This window comes from Paroedura picta, chromosome 1, assembly GCF_049243985.1.
Source record: "Paroedura picta isolate Pp20150507F chromosome 1, Ppicta_v3.0, whole genome shotgun sequence".
Classification (NCBI taxonomy): domain Eukaryota; kingdom Metazoa; phylum Chordata; class Lepidosauria; order Squamata; family Gekkonidae; genus Paroedura; species Paroedura picta.
This window is the reverse complement of record NC_135369.1, coordinates 98,723,470-98,742,333: the sequence shown is the minus strand read 5'-3', so window position 1 is coordinate 98,742,333 and position 18,864 is coordinate 98,723,470. Positions and strand designations below refer to the sequence as shown.

The 18,864-nt window shown below is 41.4% G+C and overlaps 1 protein-coding gene across 11 annotated transcripts in view; it reads right to left on the bottom strand.

The window, feature by feature from the left end:
* Positions 1-18,864, bottom strand: part of SYNE1 (spectrin repeat containing nuclear envelope protein 1) — a 493,810-nt gene that overhangs the window by 296,015 nt on the left and 178,931 nt on the right. For all 11 annotated transcript variants that reach the window (XM_077349398.1, XM_077349413.1, XM_077349457.1 and 8 more), the window contains 5 exons: positions 13,173-13,339; positions 10,974-11,127; positions 6,819-7,447; positions 4,560-4,739; positions 2,790-2,940 (listed from right to left, as the gene is read on the bottom strand). In XM_077349398.1, the coding sequence (XP_077205513.1) occupies positions 2,790-2,940; positions 4,560-4,739; positions 6,819-7,447; positions 10,974-11,127; positions 13,173-13,339 (1,281 nt within the window). The remainder of the gene's footprint in view (positions 1-2,789; positions 2,941-4,559; positions 4,740-6,818; positions 7,448-10,973; positions 11,128-13,172; positions 13,340-18,864) is intronic.

Here is an 18,864-nt window from a genome sequence, read left to right as displayed (position 1 = left end):
TGAGATACCAGGAAGTGATGTCAGCTCAACATGCCTCCTGATACACTTCACGGAAGTGACATGTCATCAACATCAACAAGTAGCATGAGGCTGGGGTAGGCCTCTTGCCCGCCTGCCCACTCACCCACCCTCCTACCAAGGTCCAAAGCAGCCCATTGAGGACATTGCAGCTTCATGCTACTAGTCAAGGCGCAGGCCAAAATTCAGCCCTCATCAGTAACAAATAGCATGAGGCCTCTTGACCACTCCCCCATCCAGCAAGATCTTGAGAGGCCCAGCAAGACCACCCCAGCCTCATGCTACTGACCATGGCACAGTCTAAAATCCAGTCTGCAGCAACAGCAAGTAGCATAAGGCTAGGGTAGACCTCTTGCCCATGCTCCCACCAGAGAAGAACTCACCTTTTAACTCCACCAATGAAAAAAGGAACTGAGAAGAGAGGAACCAGCCAAGTTTTAAATAGCTAGGGCCCCTTCCCATTCCCTCCAAGCCCATAATTGGCAACTTTGGGAGGGCATGGGTCAACCTGACTGCCCAAGAAATTAAAAAAACTAGCCTAGGAGCCAAAAACAGCAAGCACAGAGTGGATGGGCTCTTCCCAATCACCTTTTTGAAAAACCCTAAGTTGCGGTACTATTAAGAGGTCATTGTGGTTCTATTTGGAACAGTGCCATGGTTGGAAAACCCTGCTCTGGATCATGTCAATGGTGTTCCAGTATGGTAGACGTTTCTGCAACACTAATTTAAACAGAATAGAAATGTGGACATTCACTTCACTTTGAGTCTTCTGTATCTGGAGTTTGTTAGGACACAAATCCAACTTTGTCCAGTGGTGCTTACTCCCATGTAAATGAGCACAATACTGCAGCTTTATTTCTACATGGAAGACATTCCTAGTGGTGTATGCCCATTGTAGCTGGATGGTTGGAGCAGCTGGATGGTTGGAGTCGCCTGAGACTCAACCCTTCCAAGATGGAAGTCCTGCGAAGGCACATCAGGAAGTGCGCCTCCCCACCTTGGCTGGAGTCCAACTTGACATCTTGGACTCTGCTAGGAATTTGGGGGTGATCCTGGATTCCTCCCTGTCAATGGAGGCCCAGGTCAAGAGAGTAGCTTGGTTGGCGTTCTTCCATCTTTGCCAGGCAAGGCTACTAGTGCCTACCTGTCTATGACCGTTTATGCCCTGGAGGTTTCATGCTGGGTTGCAGGCTGGAGTTTTAGCCGTGGCAGGTGGCCCCACCTCTTCCTGCACCCACACGGGAGAGCATTTGGCCCAGTGCACCTCATCTGCCCCCTATTTGTGTTCCTGCACGAGAGCTGGGGCAGTAAAGTGCCCAGTGCATAAACGGTCTATGGACTGCTTAGCTACAGTGATTCATGCAATGGTTACTTTCAGGTTGGATTTCTGTAACTCTCTCTATGCAGGAAATTGCAGCTGATGCAAAATGCGGCTGTTAGGGTCTTCACTGGTACACCTTGGAGGGCCCATATCCAGCCTGTGCTGAGGCAGCTGCATTGGTTTGGTACTAACTTTCAAGGCTATCTGTGGCTTGGGCCCCACTTATCTAAGTAACCGCTTTCCTCTCTATGCCTCCCACAGAGTGTATTGCAGCTTGACAAGCGCTTGACAGATTTCTTATTTTGACTGTTTAAGACTACAAATCAATGTAGTTATCAAGCACTTGCCAAATCAGATGACTGATGGACTGTGTTTGGGCTGGCACACTACAAGTTGTCCGGGCCAGAAATGGAGGAAAACAGATAATTGATTAGTCTGGCAGATAGAAAGGAGAAGACAGAGGTCCATTCTGTACGACTCCAATGTTGCAAAAGGCTTGCAAATTGTAAACGCTACTAATTTGCAGTTCCACAAAATGTCACACACAATCTGCCACACTCCTGAAACAGTCCTGCAAAAAGCTATTCGTTGTAGCGCTTAAAGGGAAATCCAGAAAAGTGGATTCATCCTCCGAAAAGCGCTACACTCTTGCAAACAATCTGCAACAGTAGCGAAAAAGACCTGTGCATTCCCATTGTTGCGGTTCCAGCAAAGTCCCTCCCCCAGGCTCTCTCCTCCGAACTTCCAGCAAAGCGATCGCCATTTTTTTTTCTTGGAGTGAGCAGAAAGCAACGAACTGGTGAGCCTTCATACACCCAGCGAGGCTTCTCCGGCTACAGTCCCTCCACAGAAGTGCTTTAAAGCTCCCCTAACACACCAAGCACAACACAGCCCCATTTGCAAGTTCCCTTTATTTTCGGCTGAAAATTGTGCCCGTGAGGGGGGGGATTTTTCTTTTCACTCCGGGAGCATGGCAACAATGAATCGCCAGCTCACACACCAGCTGCCAGCTAGATGGGCCTCTCCATTGCAATGAATTAACGCATATTCGATGCAATGTGTTTTTTTTTTAACTTTTCTTAAAGGGAAAGGGGCTTTCCCGGAGCATGATAACAACCGGCCATTGGCTGTTCGTTTGACTGACGGCCAGGGGCAGGACAAAGCACAGGAAAAATTGCTTCCTGTCTAGTGATTTTTGTAAGACCGGAAACCTGTGGGAAACGAATGAAATGCTACTGGATTCCACTAAAAAAGCAGGTATGCAAAACGCCGGGATTGCACTTTTAAAAATAGCGTTTCCGCTTTGTGTGACCAATTGGCAACATTGGTCCTTGTGCGGAATCAGCCAGAAAGTTGGGGTGTTTGGGGACTTCTATATATATTAAGGTCTGTATATATTAACTAAACAAATTCTACTATCATTATCTTAAAGGAAAAATATGTACCTTACCTTTGATAATGACCATTTCACATCTTCTAGATCTTTTAATATGATTTTGATTATTGTTACATTGCTAACAACCTCTATGGTTTTAGTTACAATGGATTTCAGGTTCTGATATTCTCTAATCAAATCAATGAGAATACAACAGTGCTCCTGCCTGTCAAGAGAAGCGATAACACATTAATTAGTATTTAGAAATTAAAGTATTTATAACATACCTCTTCAGGCAATTAGATATACATTTGTAAAATGTAGCGGTATAAAAATGTTCAATAAAATTAAATGTCAAAAATATAATTTCAATTTTAGTATATGTGCTGCCAAAGCAAGCACAAAAATTATAATGTGAAGCAAACTCAGTCAATGTCATAATCTAAGGTATCAAATGATCAATTAGATCAATTCAATTGTGGTCAATCTTGGTCAGTTCAATAAACCTGAAAAACAGAATACACTTTACTTCTAATGGCATGGACTCAGAACAAGATATCTGACCTCCTTCCATAATATCATAGTCCATGGGAGTGGTTCCTCAATCTTTTTGAGCCTATAGGCACCTTTGGAATTCTGACACAATATGTTGGGCACAGCCACAAAATGGCTGCTGCTGCCCTTCACTCAGAGATTCAGTCAGTGGGGCTAAAATAACGTGTGTCTTTACAAAAAAAAATGCAACATTAAATCTCCAATGGCCAATCAGAAGCCTTGCTGGGCAAAAGCTCCACCTGACAACATCCACTTTCTAAAAACACTTGGTGAGCTCCAGAACAGGTATCAGTGGGTGCCATGGAGCCCACAGCCATCACAAGGGAGTCCCCTGGTCCCATCTATCACATTTTTTATTCTGATGTTCCTCCAAAGAGCTCAGGTTGATTTATATAGTTCTTCCCCGTCACCATTACCCTCACAACAAACCTATGATGCAGATCAGGTTGAGAGACTGAACTACCCAGTGAACTACATAGCAGAATAAGCATTTGTACCCATGTCTCCCCGTTCCTAGTCTAACACTCCAATCACTACATGTTTGGTTCAATTCCACACTCAGCGAAGCTGATTATGCAATTTTGGGCCAGTCAGCATAAGTTTACTTATCAGAGTTCTATAAGGGTAAGATGGTGGGGAATAGTCCATAGATTTCACTTTCCCATAGGAGTGATGGCATAGAAATGTGACAAAGACAGATTTTGACCTAAGTATATAGGGAAGTTTATGTTAGGTATGTGCCCAAAAATCATGTTTTTGGTGTTGGTCTCTTAGACACCCCCCCCCCCAATTTTGGTATGAGTATTCAGACCTGGGATTTAACATGCAGACCAGATCTTTGGTTCAAATCTCACATCAGTGGGATTTAAACAGACCTGTCCCCAAGGTCTGATTCAACTGATGGGCAGCCATTAGCATTATGAAGGACAACTTAAATGGGAACTGAAGGGTAGGATTTTAATGAACCACAGCATTTATTCATCACTTTTTAGTATAATTTATGAGTAGTCTACTGAGCACAGCAGTTATTTAGCTAGGTTGAGAAGTTAGTAAACTTCATTTGGGCTACTTGGGAACATACATGCACAAAGTTAATTGTGTTGTACCACATGGTTAGTAAGGAATATAGTGAAATAATCCGCCAAACACCCACAAACAGATCAACAATGACTGAACTAATCTACAAACAATTGTTTCTGTAGGAAACTGGTGAAGAGGGCATGGGTTGAACTGGTGAATTTTTATGCATCCCTAACAAAATCTATACATTGTGTTTAACTATGTACTTACTTTTCCTGTATTAGTTTCCTTGTATCCTCCCAAGTGAGTTCCAAGCAATTTATCTCTTTGTCAATTTCTGGAGCAAGGTTTATATCTTTATGAACTATTTGTTTTGCTTTGCTTATGAGCCACTTAAGTTCATGCTGATGAGAATTCAGTTCATCATTCAACTGATTAAAAATCCTTAATCTGAAAATCAATCAATTTGTATTACATGTTACTAATTTGCCTGTTAGGTTTATAGATTGCAACACAAGAGCAACAGATAAAAATGCAACACAATACCTGCTTCATATTACAAAAACTATGTAGAGCAAAGATGCTGATATTCATGGTGTTGTTGTAGATTTCCGGGAATGGGACAAACAAAAAATGTTATAGTCCCATCTCCACAAAAATACTGCTTCTACCCAGTCACATAGTATAGTTACAACTACTTTGGTTTATATCCTGATTTCTGCAAACATTTTTGTGCATTTAGTTTACACTTTGGTTTTTGAGCCCCCCCCCCCCCCGGGTTCTTCCCACTTCTTTTGAGACCATTTTTAGTCAAACCTTTTTCTGGAGGGTAATTCTTAGATTTCTTCTTGTTATGTTTTGAGGAAACTTCTAGGAAAAGGTGTATCTCTGTGAGGAAAAGACTTAGAGGCTTACTCTTTCTAAAAAAATTTAAACTGGGAATTCAGAGAACCTGTGGAGTCAGTTGTTCAACAATGTTCTAGAGATATATAAATATATTTTAGGGCCTTTAAAAATGGGGGTGCTGCGATGCCACCAGTGACACCACTGATAACTGTTTCTTTCTTTAGAAAGACTCATTATTGAATTCATATGCAGATGAGACTAAATTGACTTCACAACTGTGTAAATGCTATGGGAGGGCAGACATGCAGAAGAACTCTGCCCAAACCAATTCTAGTACTTATGGATCGACTGACAGAAAATTCAGGAATAAGTCAAGCAGGAGGAAAAGCCCTGACTTGACTTGTAGAACAACTAGTTAAGGTCAGTGATTTCTGCTAATTAACATAGCTGCATTAAAAGTAACTGGTCGGCACCCTAAGGTTACCATAATTCAAATTGCCATGGGAAGAAACAGCTAAGCTAGCAACATGGAAGCAACTCTGCATTTCAATTGCTTTCTTTTTATTTCATTGGCCATCTCCTTGAGAAGGTTTCTGAAGAGGCAGCAGATACAGTTTCAAAGTAAAAAATAAAATAAATAAAATAAAATAAAATGACAGTGACAGTTCAAAATCTGAGTGATAGGGCACATATCTTGAATATATCCTTGACTTTGCCTCATTGAAGTATGTAAAACTTACGATGCGTCCAGTCTTATAATACTATCTCAAAACTGATATTGGCACAATCTGTATGTCATCTAAAACTGTTTAATGTGCTGATTCCTGAATTTGTTGATGGTAAGTCATTAGCCTAATTAAGGAGGTACTAACTATCCTTAATTTCATCTAGATGGAAGAACCATCGAAGACAGAAGCCACCTCAAAGGAATTTTCTACTTTGTTCCAGCTGACTTCACTGTTCTCTGATTCCCTGAAGACTGTTAGTCACCCCACACACATCCACTCAGGCCTCCTAATTAGCTCACACAGTTCTGCTGTGAATCTGGTATGGCAAGGGGAACTCACTCTCACTCTGGAAAGTTCCATGGATCCACTGTAATTCATTGAAGAGGTCCAGAGGTAGCTGTTAGTATGATTAGTGAGAAGAAGTGTTACCCTTTTCTTTTACCCCTTCCTCCCCCCCCCCGCTCCTTGCTGCCAGGAAGATACCGTATTTGCCGGCGTATAAGACGACTGAGCGTATAAGACAATCCCCCAACATTTCCACTCAAAATACAGTACTATGAGCCACTATGGGCAGCTATGTCTATCCCAACTGAAGTGCACCCGGCGTATAGGACGACCCCCCCCCACTTGGAGACATGTTTTTCAGGGGGGGGGGAAGTAGTCTTATATGCCAGCAAATACTGTACTTGTAATATGTATGCTTTAGAACTCTTTGCTTCAAGAACCAAATACAATGTGTAAAGACTCCAGTAGAAGGTAACTAGTCAGCTTTCCTTACTGCCACTGAACTATATGCCTTGTTTTTATACTTTTTCTTGAATTTCTTCAATAAAACCTTCTTTTGCTTTATGATGTACTCAGAGAGTTACTAACATCAAACCCAGGTACAGCTTGGTTATATTTCTGTACCAAGGCATGGTCACTTGACACAATCCTCACTAATTTTTTTCTTTACCTTTGTTGTATATCTTGAAGAGTTGGTTCTTTCAGTCCTTCCTTGTCAGCCCTTTCTTCAATGTCCTCAATGTTTTTTAAGAGCTGCTCTTTATGCTCCATGATGGACTTATGCAGTGCTGCAAGGGCTTCTGCTTCACTCTGCTTTGTTCCCAGCAAAGACTGGATAGATTCTAGTTCTATACAGAGATTGTCAGCAATACTCCTGCAAGAGGTCCTTTGCTCAGAGCCATCATGTTTCAGATGATACTGGGCTTTAGTAAGAGATGAATCCAATGTTCCTGCAGTTGATTCCAGTTTGCTGACATCCTGAATAACTTTACAAAGCTCCTTCTTCAGCACTTCAGATTTAGACTTATCGATGTTTCCTGTTGTTTCTACCATTTGTCTCAAATGGTAGAGTACCTTTGATGCAGCAGTATGAAGCTCTAGGAAGACCTTAAGATGGGGCAGAGTCTCTTGCCTTTGATTGATTACTTTACTGGCCTCCTGATAGAGCTGGAGACAGTCTTCAGCTTTATTCTGGAACACAGCATGGTCATCTGGCCAACTGAAAGAGCACAACTTTTCAACATGACTCCTCAGTCTCTTTAGTTCCTTATACTTGCTTTTAACCTCCTTGTCATGATCCTGTAATATAAACAAATAAGGAATATATCTGATACATTAAAAGTTAAATCAGCACTTTTTATTATCCTGCTCAGAAAACTAGCTCAATTTGTTATCAATATGCTATCCAACATTTGATCAGGTTTCCCCACCCACCAAAAAATAATTCTTGCTGTCTCTTTACAAATCCAAAATCTAAGCCTCACATTTGTGTGATCCGAAACAGCAGTATTAGTTCTTCTTTATAGAAGTTATTTAGGAATAAATCAACATTTTAGCCAAATTTAATATTTTTGAGGACCCTGTCTGCACCTCCTTAGTTACAGTACATTGTAATATTAAGACATCAATCAAATGCTCTCTCTAGCCTTTGCTCTAGCAACAATCATGGCCTCATTGATAAAATGTTGGGTAAGAAAGTGGAGGACTCCTTTACAATAGGAGCCGGGACTTACCTTAGGCTCGTCATTGCTGCTGCGGAGGAGCGAGCCCGGCAGCAAAATTAAGGCGCGTCTCTTCAGACGCGCCTTACAGGAAAGCCTCGGAGCGGGGCAGGAGAGGCGCATCGTGCCTCTGGGGCGGGGGGATAAACAAGTGTTCCGGCGCCTATTTTAGAGAGCCGAGCGCGCGTGCTCGGCCTCTTTCCTCCAGGCGCAGCATCAAGAAGCATCTAGCTTGGTGCTGCGCAAAAATCGAGGTGGGCTTTTTAGGCCAAAATGCGTAGCAATGCTTTTGGTCTAATTTTACCTCCCCAATCCGCCACAGGTTAGTAGTAAAGTATATACATATATGTGGTTATATGTATATATAGAGAATCATTTAAAAAACAACAACATATAATCTTAAAAAAGAACTCTTTAATCAGTTAGGTAGTTGGGTATTCAAGGGAATTAATTGATTATTGTTTTTTAGGGTGTGTGGCGGATTAGGAAGGGGGAGGAAAGAGTTGGAGCACTTGGTGCTTTGAGCAATATAATGGCCCTGCGGAGGCAACAGGCTGGGGGCAGAGGACGGGAAGCTGGCAGGGAGACTATAATAAACCACAGGGTCCTTACGAGCCCCCTTACTGATGGTGAAAGGGGAGGGGGTTAGGCTCTGGCCCCAGTAACACTGCTGGACATCGGGGTGGCTTTAGGCCCCAAAGGAAAGCAAACATATCAAGGTCAGTTCAGGAGCCGGTATCACACAATGAAGCAGCAGAGCCTCCCAGCAAGCCTGCAGCTAGCCGACCACCACAGAGACCGGCTGCAGCTTAGGCTCTTCAAAGATCAATTGGGGGGGGCAAGTGTCAACAAGGGGCCCAACCCAGCTCATCTAGCAGGCTGGCTTCTGAGGCATCACTGCAGTCATCGGGTGGCAGGGCGCACGGATCAGCACGCCTGACTGCGGTGGGGTCTTCAAGAAACCGCACGTGGGCAGCCACTGGTCAGAGTAAACAGTCCAGCCCCAAACAGCGCGTACGCCAAAAAACCCATCAGGCTGCTTCAGGGTCTGGCGGCCGGTGCCCAGTTCAGCCACGGTCAGCAGGTTTACCTGTTGGACTTCCTATTGATTTAAACATGTTCCAAGGCCAGCAAGGTAGGGCTAGGAGTTCGAGATCATGGTCCAACCGAGGCAGAGTTACCTCTAGTCCTCAGTCTCGGTCCGGCAGGCAACGGAGAAGCGGAACAACTGTGAGTACCAGGGGGGGTTGGTCCTAACCTCAAAATAGGAAATGTTGAAGGGGGGATTCAGCCTTGTTTTGGCAGGGCTATTCCCAGGCCATTGCGCAGCTGACAGGGGCTGCTCCGGGTCAAGACGCAGTACAGGATGACAGTGGTGGGAGTGCCCACAGCGAGTCTGCTTCTGGCGAAGAACAAAATGAAGAAAGTTCCAGTACACATATTAGGCCGAAGAAGAGGCATCGAGCTTGTCACCATAGGAGGACATGCGCTTCTCACTGTGCACATTCATCTGGTGAGTCATCCTCAGATGAGGATGAGAGGGATGCCCAAAGGGATAGGGAGTATTGGTTGGAGGGTTCGTTTATTCCTGGCCTCCCTCCTTGGTTGTCTCCCTGCCGAATGGAGGCAAAACAACTGCTAGAAGAGGGTGACATCACGGGGGAAGTTTTTGACCCTCCAGGGAGATACAAGGATGGCGATGCTCCCCTGGGCTTACATTTGACAAGTAAGGTACGTAATAAAATTCTGGATGGGTATTATATGGATATGTTTGCCTTGGTACCAGTGGACGACGAAGGGGGCAATATGGGGGAGCGCTCAAAAAAACGGAAGAGGGAAAAAATCACATGCGAGCGCACTCTTCAAAATAGGTTAAGAGGCTATGCCAAATTCATGGCTGTTATTTTGGCAGCTTACCCCGAAAGAGGGTGGCATCTTAGCTGCCACCTATCAAATGTTTTGGAAGCAAGGGAATGCGCTGGGGACGATGCAGCCCTAGCTTATGATAAAAAGTTTAGAGAACTGGCCTCCCATAACTCTCTGACACAATGGGATATAATTCACCAGGCCACCTGGCTTTTAAAAATGGGTCCCGGTATGAGGCAACAATGTGATACAGATAAAAATGGATCTTACAATAAAAGAAACAGCATCCTTTACTGCTGGGATTTTAACAAAAAGGGGTGTAAACGGCGGCAATGCCGTTTTGAGCACGCATGTGAGTCGTGTGGTGGCTATCATTCCAAGGCCAAATGCCAAAAAGGAAACAGTGCCCAGAACCCCTTTCGTGGTTCCCGACCCTCCTATAAAAAGGAAGGTGGGTTGGGGTAAAATAGTTTTAAAGCCAACTAAAAAGAAAATTAAATCTAGTTTGGATTTAACTAGCCTAGAACCTTCACCTGTGAATCTACCAGCCCTATTAGAAACTCTCAAATATTATCCCGATTTGGCTTCAGCAGCCTATTTGGCTGCTAGTTTTAAAACAGGTTTCAGCATCCCATTTACAGGACTGCGTACAGCCACAGATTTCCCCAATTTAAAATCAGCCAAGGAGATGCCTGAGGTGGTTAGGGAAAATTAGGAAGGAATGCAAAGCAGGGCGCATTGCAGGTCCCTTCTCGGCACCCCCATTCAGTAATTTACGGGTCTCCCCATTGAGAGTGGTTCCCAAAAAGGTGGTGGGGCAATTTCGGCTCATACACCACCTGTCTTATCCAAAAGGGTCATCGGTCAATGATGCCATTGCACCTGAGCTTTGTTCTGTCAAATACGCCCTTTTTGACCATGCAGTAAATATTGTCAGGTCATGCGGCAGAGGGGCACTTATGGCAAAATGCGACATTCAGTTTGCGACATAAGTCAAATGCTCTCTCTAGCCTTTGTTCTAGCAACAGTCATGGCCTCATTGATAAAATGGTGGGTAAGAAAGTGGAGGACTCCTTTACAATCTCACTCCCCTCTCTTCCATCAGTGAGATCAGCATAAGGGCACTGTATTTAAGCTTGTTCCTGCTATCATGTTAGTCTGGAAATGTGTCAATTTGTCATTAAGTTTTGTAAATGTAGTATTTTGATTTGGATATTTATTTCAAAAGCATTCTTTACCTTGCTGTGACATATTGCTGGCTGTAGATCAGCTATATTTATCTCACATGTAGTATGGAGTTTACCAAGGAATTGCTTAATCCAGTCAGAAAAACTGAGGAGGAGATCATCAAATTGCCTGTGTTCAGCAACTGCAGCTTGGAGCAAATTGATTCTGTAAAACAATGAGGCTAAATTTTAAACAATTTATCCCCAAATAAGTTGTTCAGTAAACAGACAACCAAGTTAAGAACACAGTCCACTGAAAAATTTTCCTGCAAAGATCACTCCCATTTCAGTAGCATTTATAAAACAGTGTTCTTCACTGGACTGTACCTGGAACTTTTTTTTACAAAAAGAAATGAAAATGGCTGAGGCACGGGCTGAAATCACTGTAGCCGGGAATATATTGGCCTGTGCAAGTCATCGGAAGTTGTCAAAGCATTCCTTCAAATGCAACCAAGGGGCTTCCAGTTCAGCTACTACATTAAGTATTGGGGGAAGATCTTAGGGGAGTAACAAAACCTTATCCACAAAGTAGCTCGTGAAAGCCTTGGAAATGATATCCAGTTGACTATTATTTGTATGCCGTTCATGGAGGACAATCAAGGATCAAATCACTCTAAATAATTATGCCAGTGTGAGCTGGCGGATGCAATGAAGGTGGTATAAAGGTCTCATTTTGCCTCTTTCGTTGGCATTTCATAGGCACACATAAGCATCCTATATGATGTTCTTGCCACTTCATCATGAGTCTGCCTTCAATCTCGCTCTCATTGTCTCAGCTAACCACTTCTTTGTGTATAGCTTCTCTCTTTACCAGGGGGCTGGCTTGGAGTAGGTAAAGCAATCTCATTGATGGCAGCCAATAACTGGTTATACCAGTCACTGACCAACTCATCTAATAAGTTATGTCCTCCATCTCTGGGCGGGGGGATGGAGAATCCATAAGCCTTCAAGGTATGGTGGTCTGACCATGGCACTGCATTAACTGCTATCAGATCCACCTCTATACCTGCTCCAAAGATTGTCCAGGGTGTGGCCTGCTTGATGGGTGGGATTAGCAACAACTTGCGAGAACCCCAGTGTTGGCCATTGATGCCACCAGGTCCAGGCCCAGGCCCAAGCCAGAGGATGGCCTCTCTGCATGGATATTGAAGTTCCTCAAAACAAGAAGTTTGGCTACCTGATTTTACCCGGGTCTCCATCACATGCATCTAGTCTACCCTCTGGTCTACCAAATACAATCGTAGAGTTGAGATCTTATTATTGATAGACCTGTCATTATTGATAGACCTATCAATGATAGGTCAAATAACCTATCAATGATAGTGGTGGGTTACAACTCTTCACCTCTCTTCAAGTTTCTTGGGATTTATTTATTTATTTTTAAATTTATACCCCAACCTCTCACAACAGTGAGGTATACCCCACCTCGAGGCGGCTTACAGAGTAAAATCATAAAAATAATATCTCCCATAAAATCCCATTTAAAACAGTGACAGCATATCCCACAGACACAAGATGGCGGTGATAACAATCTCCCCAACCCAATTATGCTGATCCCAGCCAACCAATATTATTTATGATCTTAATTTAAAAATCCTGGGATGCTTAGATAGGGTGGGTCCTTCTTAAATGTCTCCATGCCTGCAGCAATGAGGAAGGTAAGACAAGCCTTTCCAGTTGTTGCTCCATTACAGAATTTGTTTTCTATGGAACTCTGCAAAGCTCACTCTTCAATAACTTTTAGAAAGATTATTAAGACGTAACACTCTTGGCAGGCTTGTGTTGCTTAGAATACTACAGCAGGTTTAGAGATAAACATTTAGCTCAGTAATTTTATTTTTTTAATGATATCTTGAGTTGCCTTCTTATAAAGCATTATGTTATAAGAAGCCCCGAAACAAACCATTGGAAGCTGTGAAGCAAAGCAGGTGAGCATACTTTCAGTGATAGTACAAAGAAAGCCTTTACGGACAGGTTTATTGATCAAACCAGAACAATCCTGATAACAGAGCTGAAAGCTTTCCATTTAAAAAGGAGAAGCTACTCCCTGCATAAGTGTGCCAAATTCTCAGCTTAGTAAACAGTATGACCTAAACTGTATGACCAAGTTTTTATAGACATATAATGGTGTATATTCAAATGTGTGGCATTCCTATGCCAATTAAACATTGTTTAAACAAAAAAGAAGCAAAAACAACCCTGCCCACCAACCTTTTGTCTACTTCCACAGGTAGAGTTTTCCATCTTCTGTCCAGTTTTTCCAAATCTTTTTTCATTGCTTCCACATGTTCTTTGGAACTTGACTTGCATAGTGTCTCACATAACAGCAATAGGTTGTTATATTGTGATACATGAGATGCAATATCAGCTTGCAACTCCTGAGAAATAAAAAGCATACCATATGATGAAGATGGTTTCAGAGGGTAGACACATTGGTCTACAGTGGAAGAACCAGATTCAAGTCCAGTAGTACCCTAGAGACCAAAACATTTTTTGTTAGCTTTGAGAGAGCTTTGACTTTTGAAACCTTAAATTCCAAAAATCTTGTCAGTCTCTAATGTGCTATTGGACTTGAATCTGGTTCTTTGACCTTATAATGGAAATTTACAAGCAACCATAGGTAGAAAAACTGTTGGATGTTTAGAAAGTCCTGGATATATTGCTAAATATAATACATAATTCCTAGGAGATATTCTTGGAGGACAAGTGATTTTGAAATATTTCATATGCATATCAGTTTCTTTCACAGCAAGTTGACTAACAGTATGATTAATTTAGTAGAAATTGCAAAATGTTGCCCGAAATTTGTTTCCTGTAACCAAGAAATACAAAATCTGATCATTGTAGTTTCTTCACAGCTAAAATGTTTCTGGATATATAAAAAGTAACAAAAAACATTGATTAATATTTATTGAACAGTAATTAGAGTAGAAAGTAGAGTAGAAACATGTGAAAATTACCCAGAGAACAACATGAAACATTTTTGAAATGGCACCACAATGAAAAATGTACAATCAGCCCAGCAAATTCCTATATCTTGACAAGTTTAAACTTTACTTGAAGCATGACAGCTGTAAAACTAATTTCACTCTAGAACTTTCGGGGATATGTAGAAACTTCTATAATACTGAGAATATAAAAATAAGAAACATACTGTTAGTGTTTGTTTTTTCTACCCAAATTCAACTTACTGTTTTGAAGAATATATATGTTATATATACAAAATACTTATATACTATTGTTCTTTTGTTTTTTGTTTTTGTTTTTTTTTGAGGGGGGGGGAGGTTAGATATAGGCTGTATGTATTTGACCAGAAATATGCAAGGTGGTCGTTCTTAAGCTTTTTGCTTCCCAGTCCCTTCTTGTATTTTAGCAATTCACACAGTGAAACCCAAAATAGCACTATATTATTTAAGCTCATTGACTTCTATTATCTTAGAAAGGTTTTACTTTGCTAAGGATTGCACAGAAAGGAACTGATTAATTTTGATTCCTCTAGGATGGTTTGAACTGCAGGAGCAGGAGCTAAAATATTTTTGGCACAAAACCCCCAACCCAGCTCTGAGATTAATTTACTGGCCCTGCCACTGCTTGGCCCTAATTACTATTAATCATGCTAGATGTACCTTTTCTCCTACCTTAGGAAGCCTTTTCTGCTCTTAATACCAAGGAGAAAAGAGACTGAACCCAACAAGAAAAACATTTATTTACCTGGAAGGGGTTGGGGGCAAACTAAAAACATTCAGGACAACTTTGTATCACTGAAACATGAATTTTACATAGTTTGAAATATGGAGAGTTATCCAGGAACTACTCTAAGGTGTCTTAACCTTTCAGATGACCACTACAGGCTTTAAAAAATGAAGACTAGGTTGCTTCAGTAGGTCAGAAGCTTTCCAATCACACTACATATAAAATCCATATACCTGTGCATTCTACACCTAACCACCATAGTTCATTTTTACCTCAAGTGATGAGAAGCCTGAGAAACTTCTGAACCCTCTCTGATACAGTGCACAATTAGACAATACAGTATCCCCAGGAGAAACCTGAGGATACCACAGCCATTTTACCTCAGAAATTCTCCTTTTGAGGGTGTGACTAAAGATGTCGTCCTGAGGGGATTGCAGTACAATCACTAGAGTCTGACAGGGGCCAATTGTAGAAATAATTGGCAGAAAAGAGGAAGGGTATGCAAACCCCACCTCACCTTTCTACCCAGGAAGTCCTAGGGAACTCTTGGGGCCGTCTCCAATCCTTTCGGGAGTTTATCTCCCTGGATTACAGGCTGTCAGTGTTCCGGGTCAAGAGGACGACTGCCATATTCTATCTTGGACTTTTTCTTTCTTTCTTTCTTTCTTTCTTTCTTTCTTTCTTTCTTTCTTTCTTTCTTTCTTTCTTTCTTTCTTTCTTTCTTTCTTTCTTTCTTTCTTTCTTTCTTTCTTTCTTTCTTTCTTTCTTAAAGAATCTGCTTTAACCCTCCACTACGATTTACTGCAAATAAACGTGGTGAACTGAGGGGAGGACATCTGCTAGCCTCACGAAAGCCATCAATCCACGCACAGAAATTCCAAGCCATCAATTAACGCACAGAGACTGAAAGTATTTCTCCGTTTTTTTGTTTCTCTTTCCCCTGCCTTTAGCTCTGCCTGAAGCCACCTCGTTATGTGGCAGGCTAATTCCTAAGCAGAAGAAGGACTTAAATCAACTCAAATTAATTAGCAATAGCTCTTACTGCAATTGTTTTGGTTTTCAGAGATAAGAGATAAGAGCCGTGAATGGGGAGATCTCATGAGAATTCTGCTCCAGTACGAGAATATCTGCTTCACTGACTTCAATACGTCACTTACTAGTGCCAGGAACGTCGGAGGACAAAACAGACTTTTGCTCTCGCCTAGGACTGCATAGGACCTCTACTGGCTATTTGCAAAATTGTCTGTTGGTTGCTGACTTACAAGTCTAAAACATGTCTATGTTAAAAAGAATGGCTCTTCTAACTGAGAAACAGACGCAAGATTTGAAAGCATTCACAGAAGGATTGCTTAAGAATATTTTCAAGGAGATCCAAGACGGCAAGGAAGAAGTCTCTAACAGGAATGATGGATCAATAACAGTGGTTGATGATAACACTAAACAAGGTGGAAAACCATCAGCAGAAGAGAAATCTGAAATTTTGGAGATGGAAAAGGGGATGTCGCAGCCTTGCAGCCTAGATAAGGACACCCTTCTTAAAAAGACATACAGCCATTTCAAAGCAACAGTACACAAGAATCAATCAAAAGATATATGGATCAGCTGTGAAAGTAATCGATTTAAAAGAGCTTTTCGGGGGGGGAAATTGTATTGATATCGGAGTCCAGGAGGTGCAACTACCTCAAGATTCATCGATGCATACTCTGCGGGAAAGAGTACAACTGCACTTTCTATGCCAAAGGCCAACTGGACAGAACATACGTCTACGGGAACAACAAGATGCAGCAAGCCTCGATATGAGACCCCCTTAAGAAGACCGGGGAAGGGAAAGGAGAAGCAATGGTTGAAATTTTTTTTCTTTTTTTTTCTTCTGTAGGCACATAGGTAATATAATCGAAAGTGCCGGAAATATAAAACGGGGTTTTTTCCCCTTTCTTTCTTCTTTATTAGTGTATTGTCATAGGGCCAAAGTTCATACTGTTCTGCAAAAAATGCTCAATGTTAAGCATTTAACTCAAATTTGAAAATATACCTGTCAGGATGGCTCTTAGAATGTGTCAATAAAATGTTTTATAGATGTTCCCTTTTCTCTTTTCTTTTTTATTAGGGTATTGTTATCGGGCCAAAGCTCATATTGTTTTACAAGAAATGGTTAATGTTAAGCATTTAATTTAAATCTGGAAATATCTGTCAGGATGGCTCTTAGACTGTGTCAAGCAGTTAACGTGGGGTCTAAGATCTTCTAAGTAAGCTGAATCTGTATTATTAAATATATCTCCGCAGTGCCTCCCAGCCTAAACTTAAAGCTTAACTAAAAGGAGACACCTAATGGAGTGGGTTTAAGTATAACAAATGAAGACTATATTTTACTGTTCTTCGTAAGTTTATACTATTATGTAGTTAGTGTGGGGTCTTAGATTTCCTATGTAAGCTGAATCTGTATTATTAAATATATTTCCGCAGTGCCTCCCAGTCTAAACTTAAAGCATAACTAAAAGGAGGCACCTAATGGAGGCAGTGTTAATGTAACCAATGAAGACTTTATTTTACCATTTTTTGTATTAACAACTTATACTGTCTCTTTTTTATAGAAGACTAGGGAAGAGAAAGGAGAAGCAATGTTTGAAATCTTTTTTATTTTTCTTCTGTACACGTTACGATAAAGTGGGGGTCTTTCCCCTTTTTTTCTTCTTTACTATTATAGGGCCAAAGTTCTACAAGAAATGTTCTACTGTTCTACAAGAAATGTTTAATGTTAAGAATTTCATTCAAATCTGAAAATATGGGGATGAATATCTGTCACGATGGCTCTTAGACTGTGTCAAGTATAAAATGTTTTATCGGTGGTATGTGACACCAAAAGTATCTGTCTGGAAATGTGGTAACTAAGTAGGCCTCTTTTCCTAAATGTGGTGAAAATGTGAAAAAGCTTATAAATTCTGGGCAAAAGTTCATACGATTGCGTAGTTAACGTGGGGTCTTAGATTTCCTATGTATGCTGAAGTGTTGGAAATGTCACGATAAAGAGGTTTTATTACCCTTTTTTTTTCTTTTTTATTAGTGTATTGTTATAGGGCCAAAGTTTATACTGTTCTACAAGAAATGTTCGATGTTAAGCACAATTCAAATATGAAATATGGTGTTGAATATCTGTCAGGATGGCTCTTAGACTGTGTCAAATATAAATTGCTTTATAGGTGTTATGGGACACCAAAAATGACCGTTAAAATTATTAAAAACTATGTTAACAAATGTTGGAAATGTGGTAACAAAGTAGGCTTCTTTTCTTAAATGTGGTGGAAACGTGAAAAAGTTTACAAGCTTTGGGCAAAAGTTTATACCATTGTGTAGTTAATTTGGGGTGTTAGATTTCCTATGTAAGCTGAATCTGTATTATTAAATATATCCCCGCAGGGCCTCCCAGCCAAAACTCAAAGCATAACTAAAAGGAGGCACTTAATGGACGGGGTGTAAGTGTAAGAAACGAAGACTATATTTTACTATTCTTTGTATTAATAACTTATACTGTCTCTTTTCTATATTTCTATCTTTATGAAAATAAAATATATATATTAAAAAAAAGAAATTCTCCTTTTAAATTGCTTCAGGAACTTGGTACCACAGAATTGGAGCAGGGTAAGGCTCCAGTTCCTTCTCATGCTATTTTTCAAGTTCCTAGGCCCTGGAGATGCTGTACCAGCTAGTTGTGTCCTCAAAATTCCATTCAACGGCACTTCCCCCCTTGCTCCTCTCTCCAAGAGTTCTGAGGACTCTGATTAGTTATTTCTGGCTTATCTCCGGACTACCAGATCCTAAGGGAGATTAGCAGATACTGAAAATAGGAATATACTTGGCTCTGACTTTCATGCACTCCCAATTGCAAGTTTCCCAACACGGTTTGAAATAGAGATGGTTATGGACTAGGAAAATCTGGTTTATAGAGTTGTATGAATTGGCATTCTTGGCTAACGCAGCCAATGCCGCACCATGGAGGAGGAGGAGAGGCGCGGGTGCCAGGGTGTATCTTGGCACACACTGATGCACCAGCACCCGCACCTCCCCTCCCCCCTGCAACGCGGCGCTGGCTGCATTGGCCTGGAATGGCCAATTTGAGCACCACCACACACCACCCTAGTACCTGTTGATGATTCATGGATGAACCACAAGCTGAACCTGGAGGTTTGTTCATGAACTGAACCAGTCTGTACAA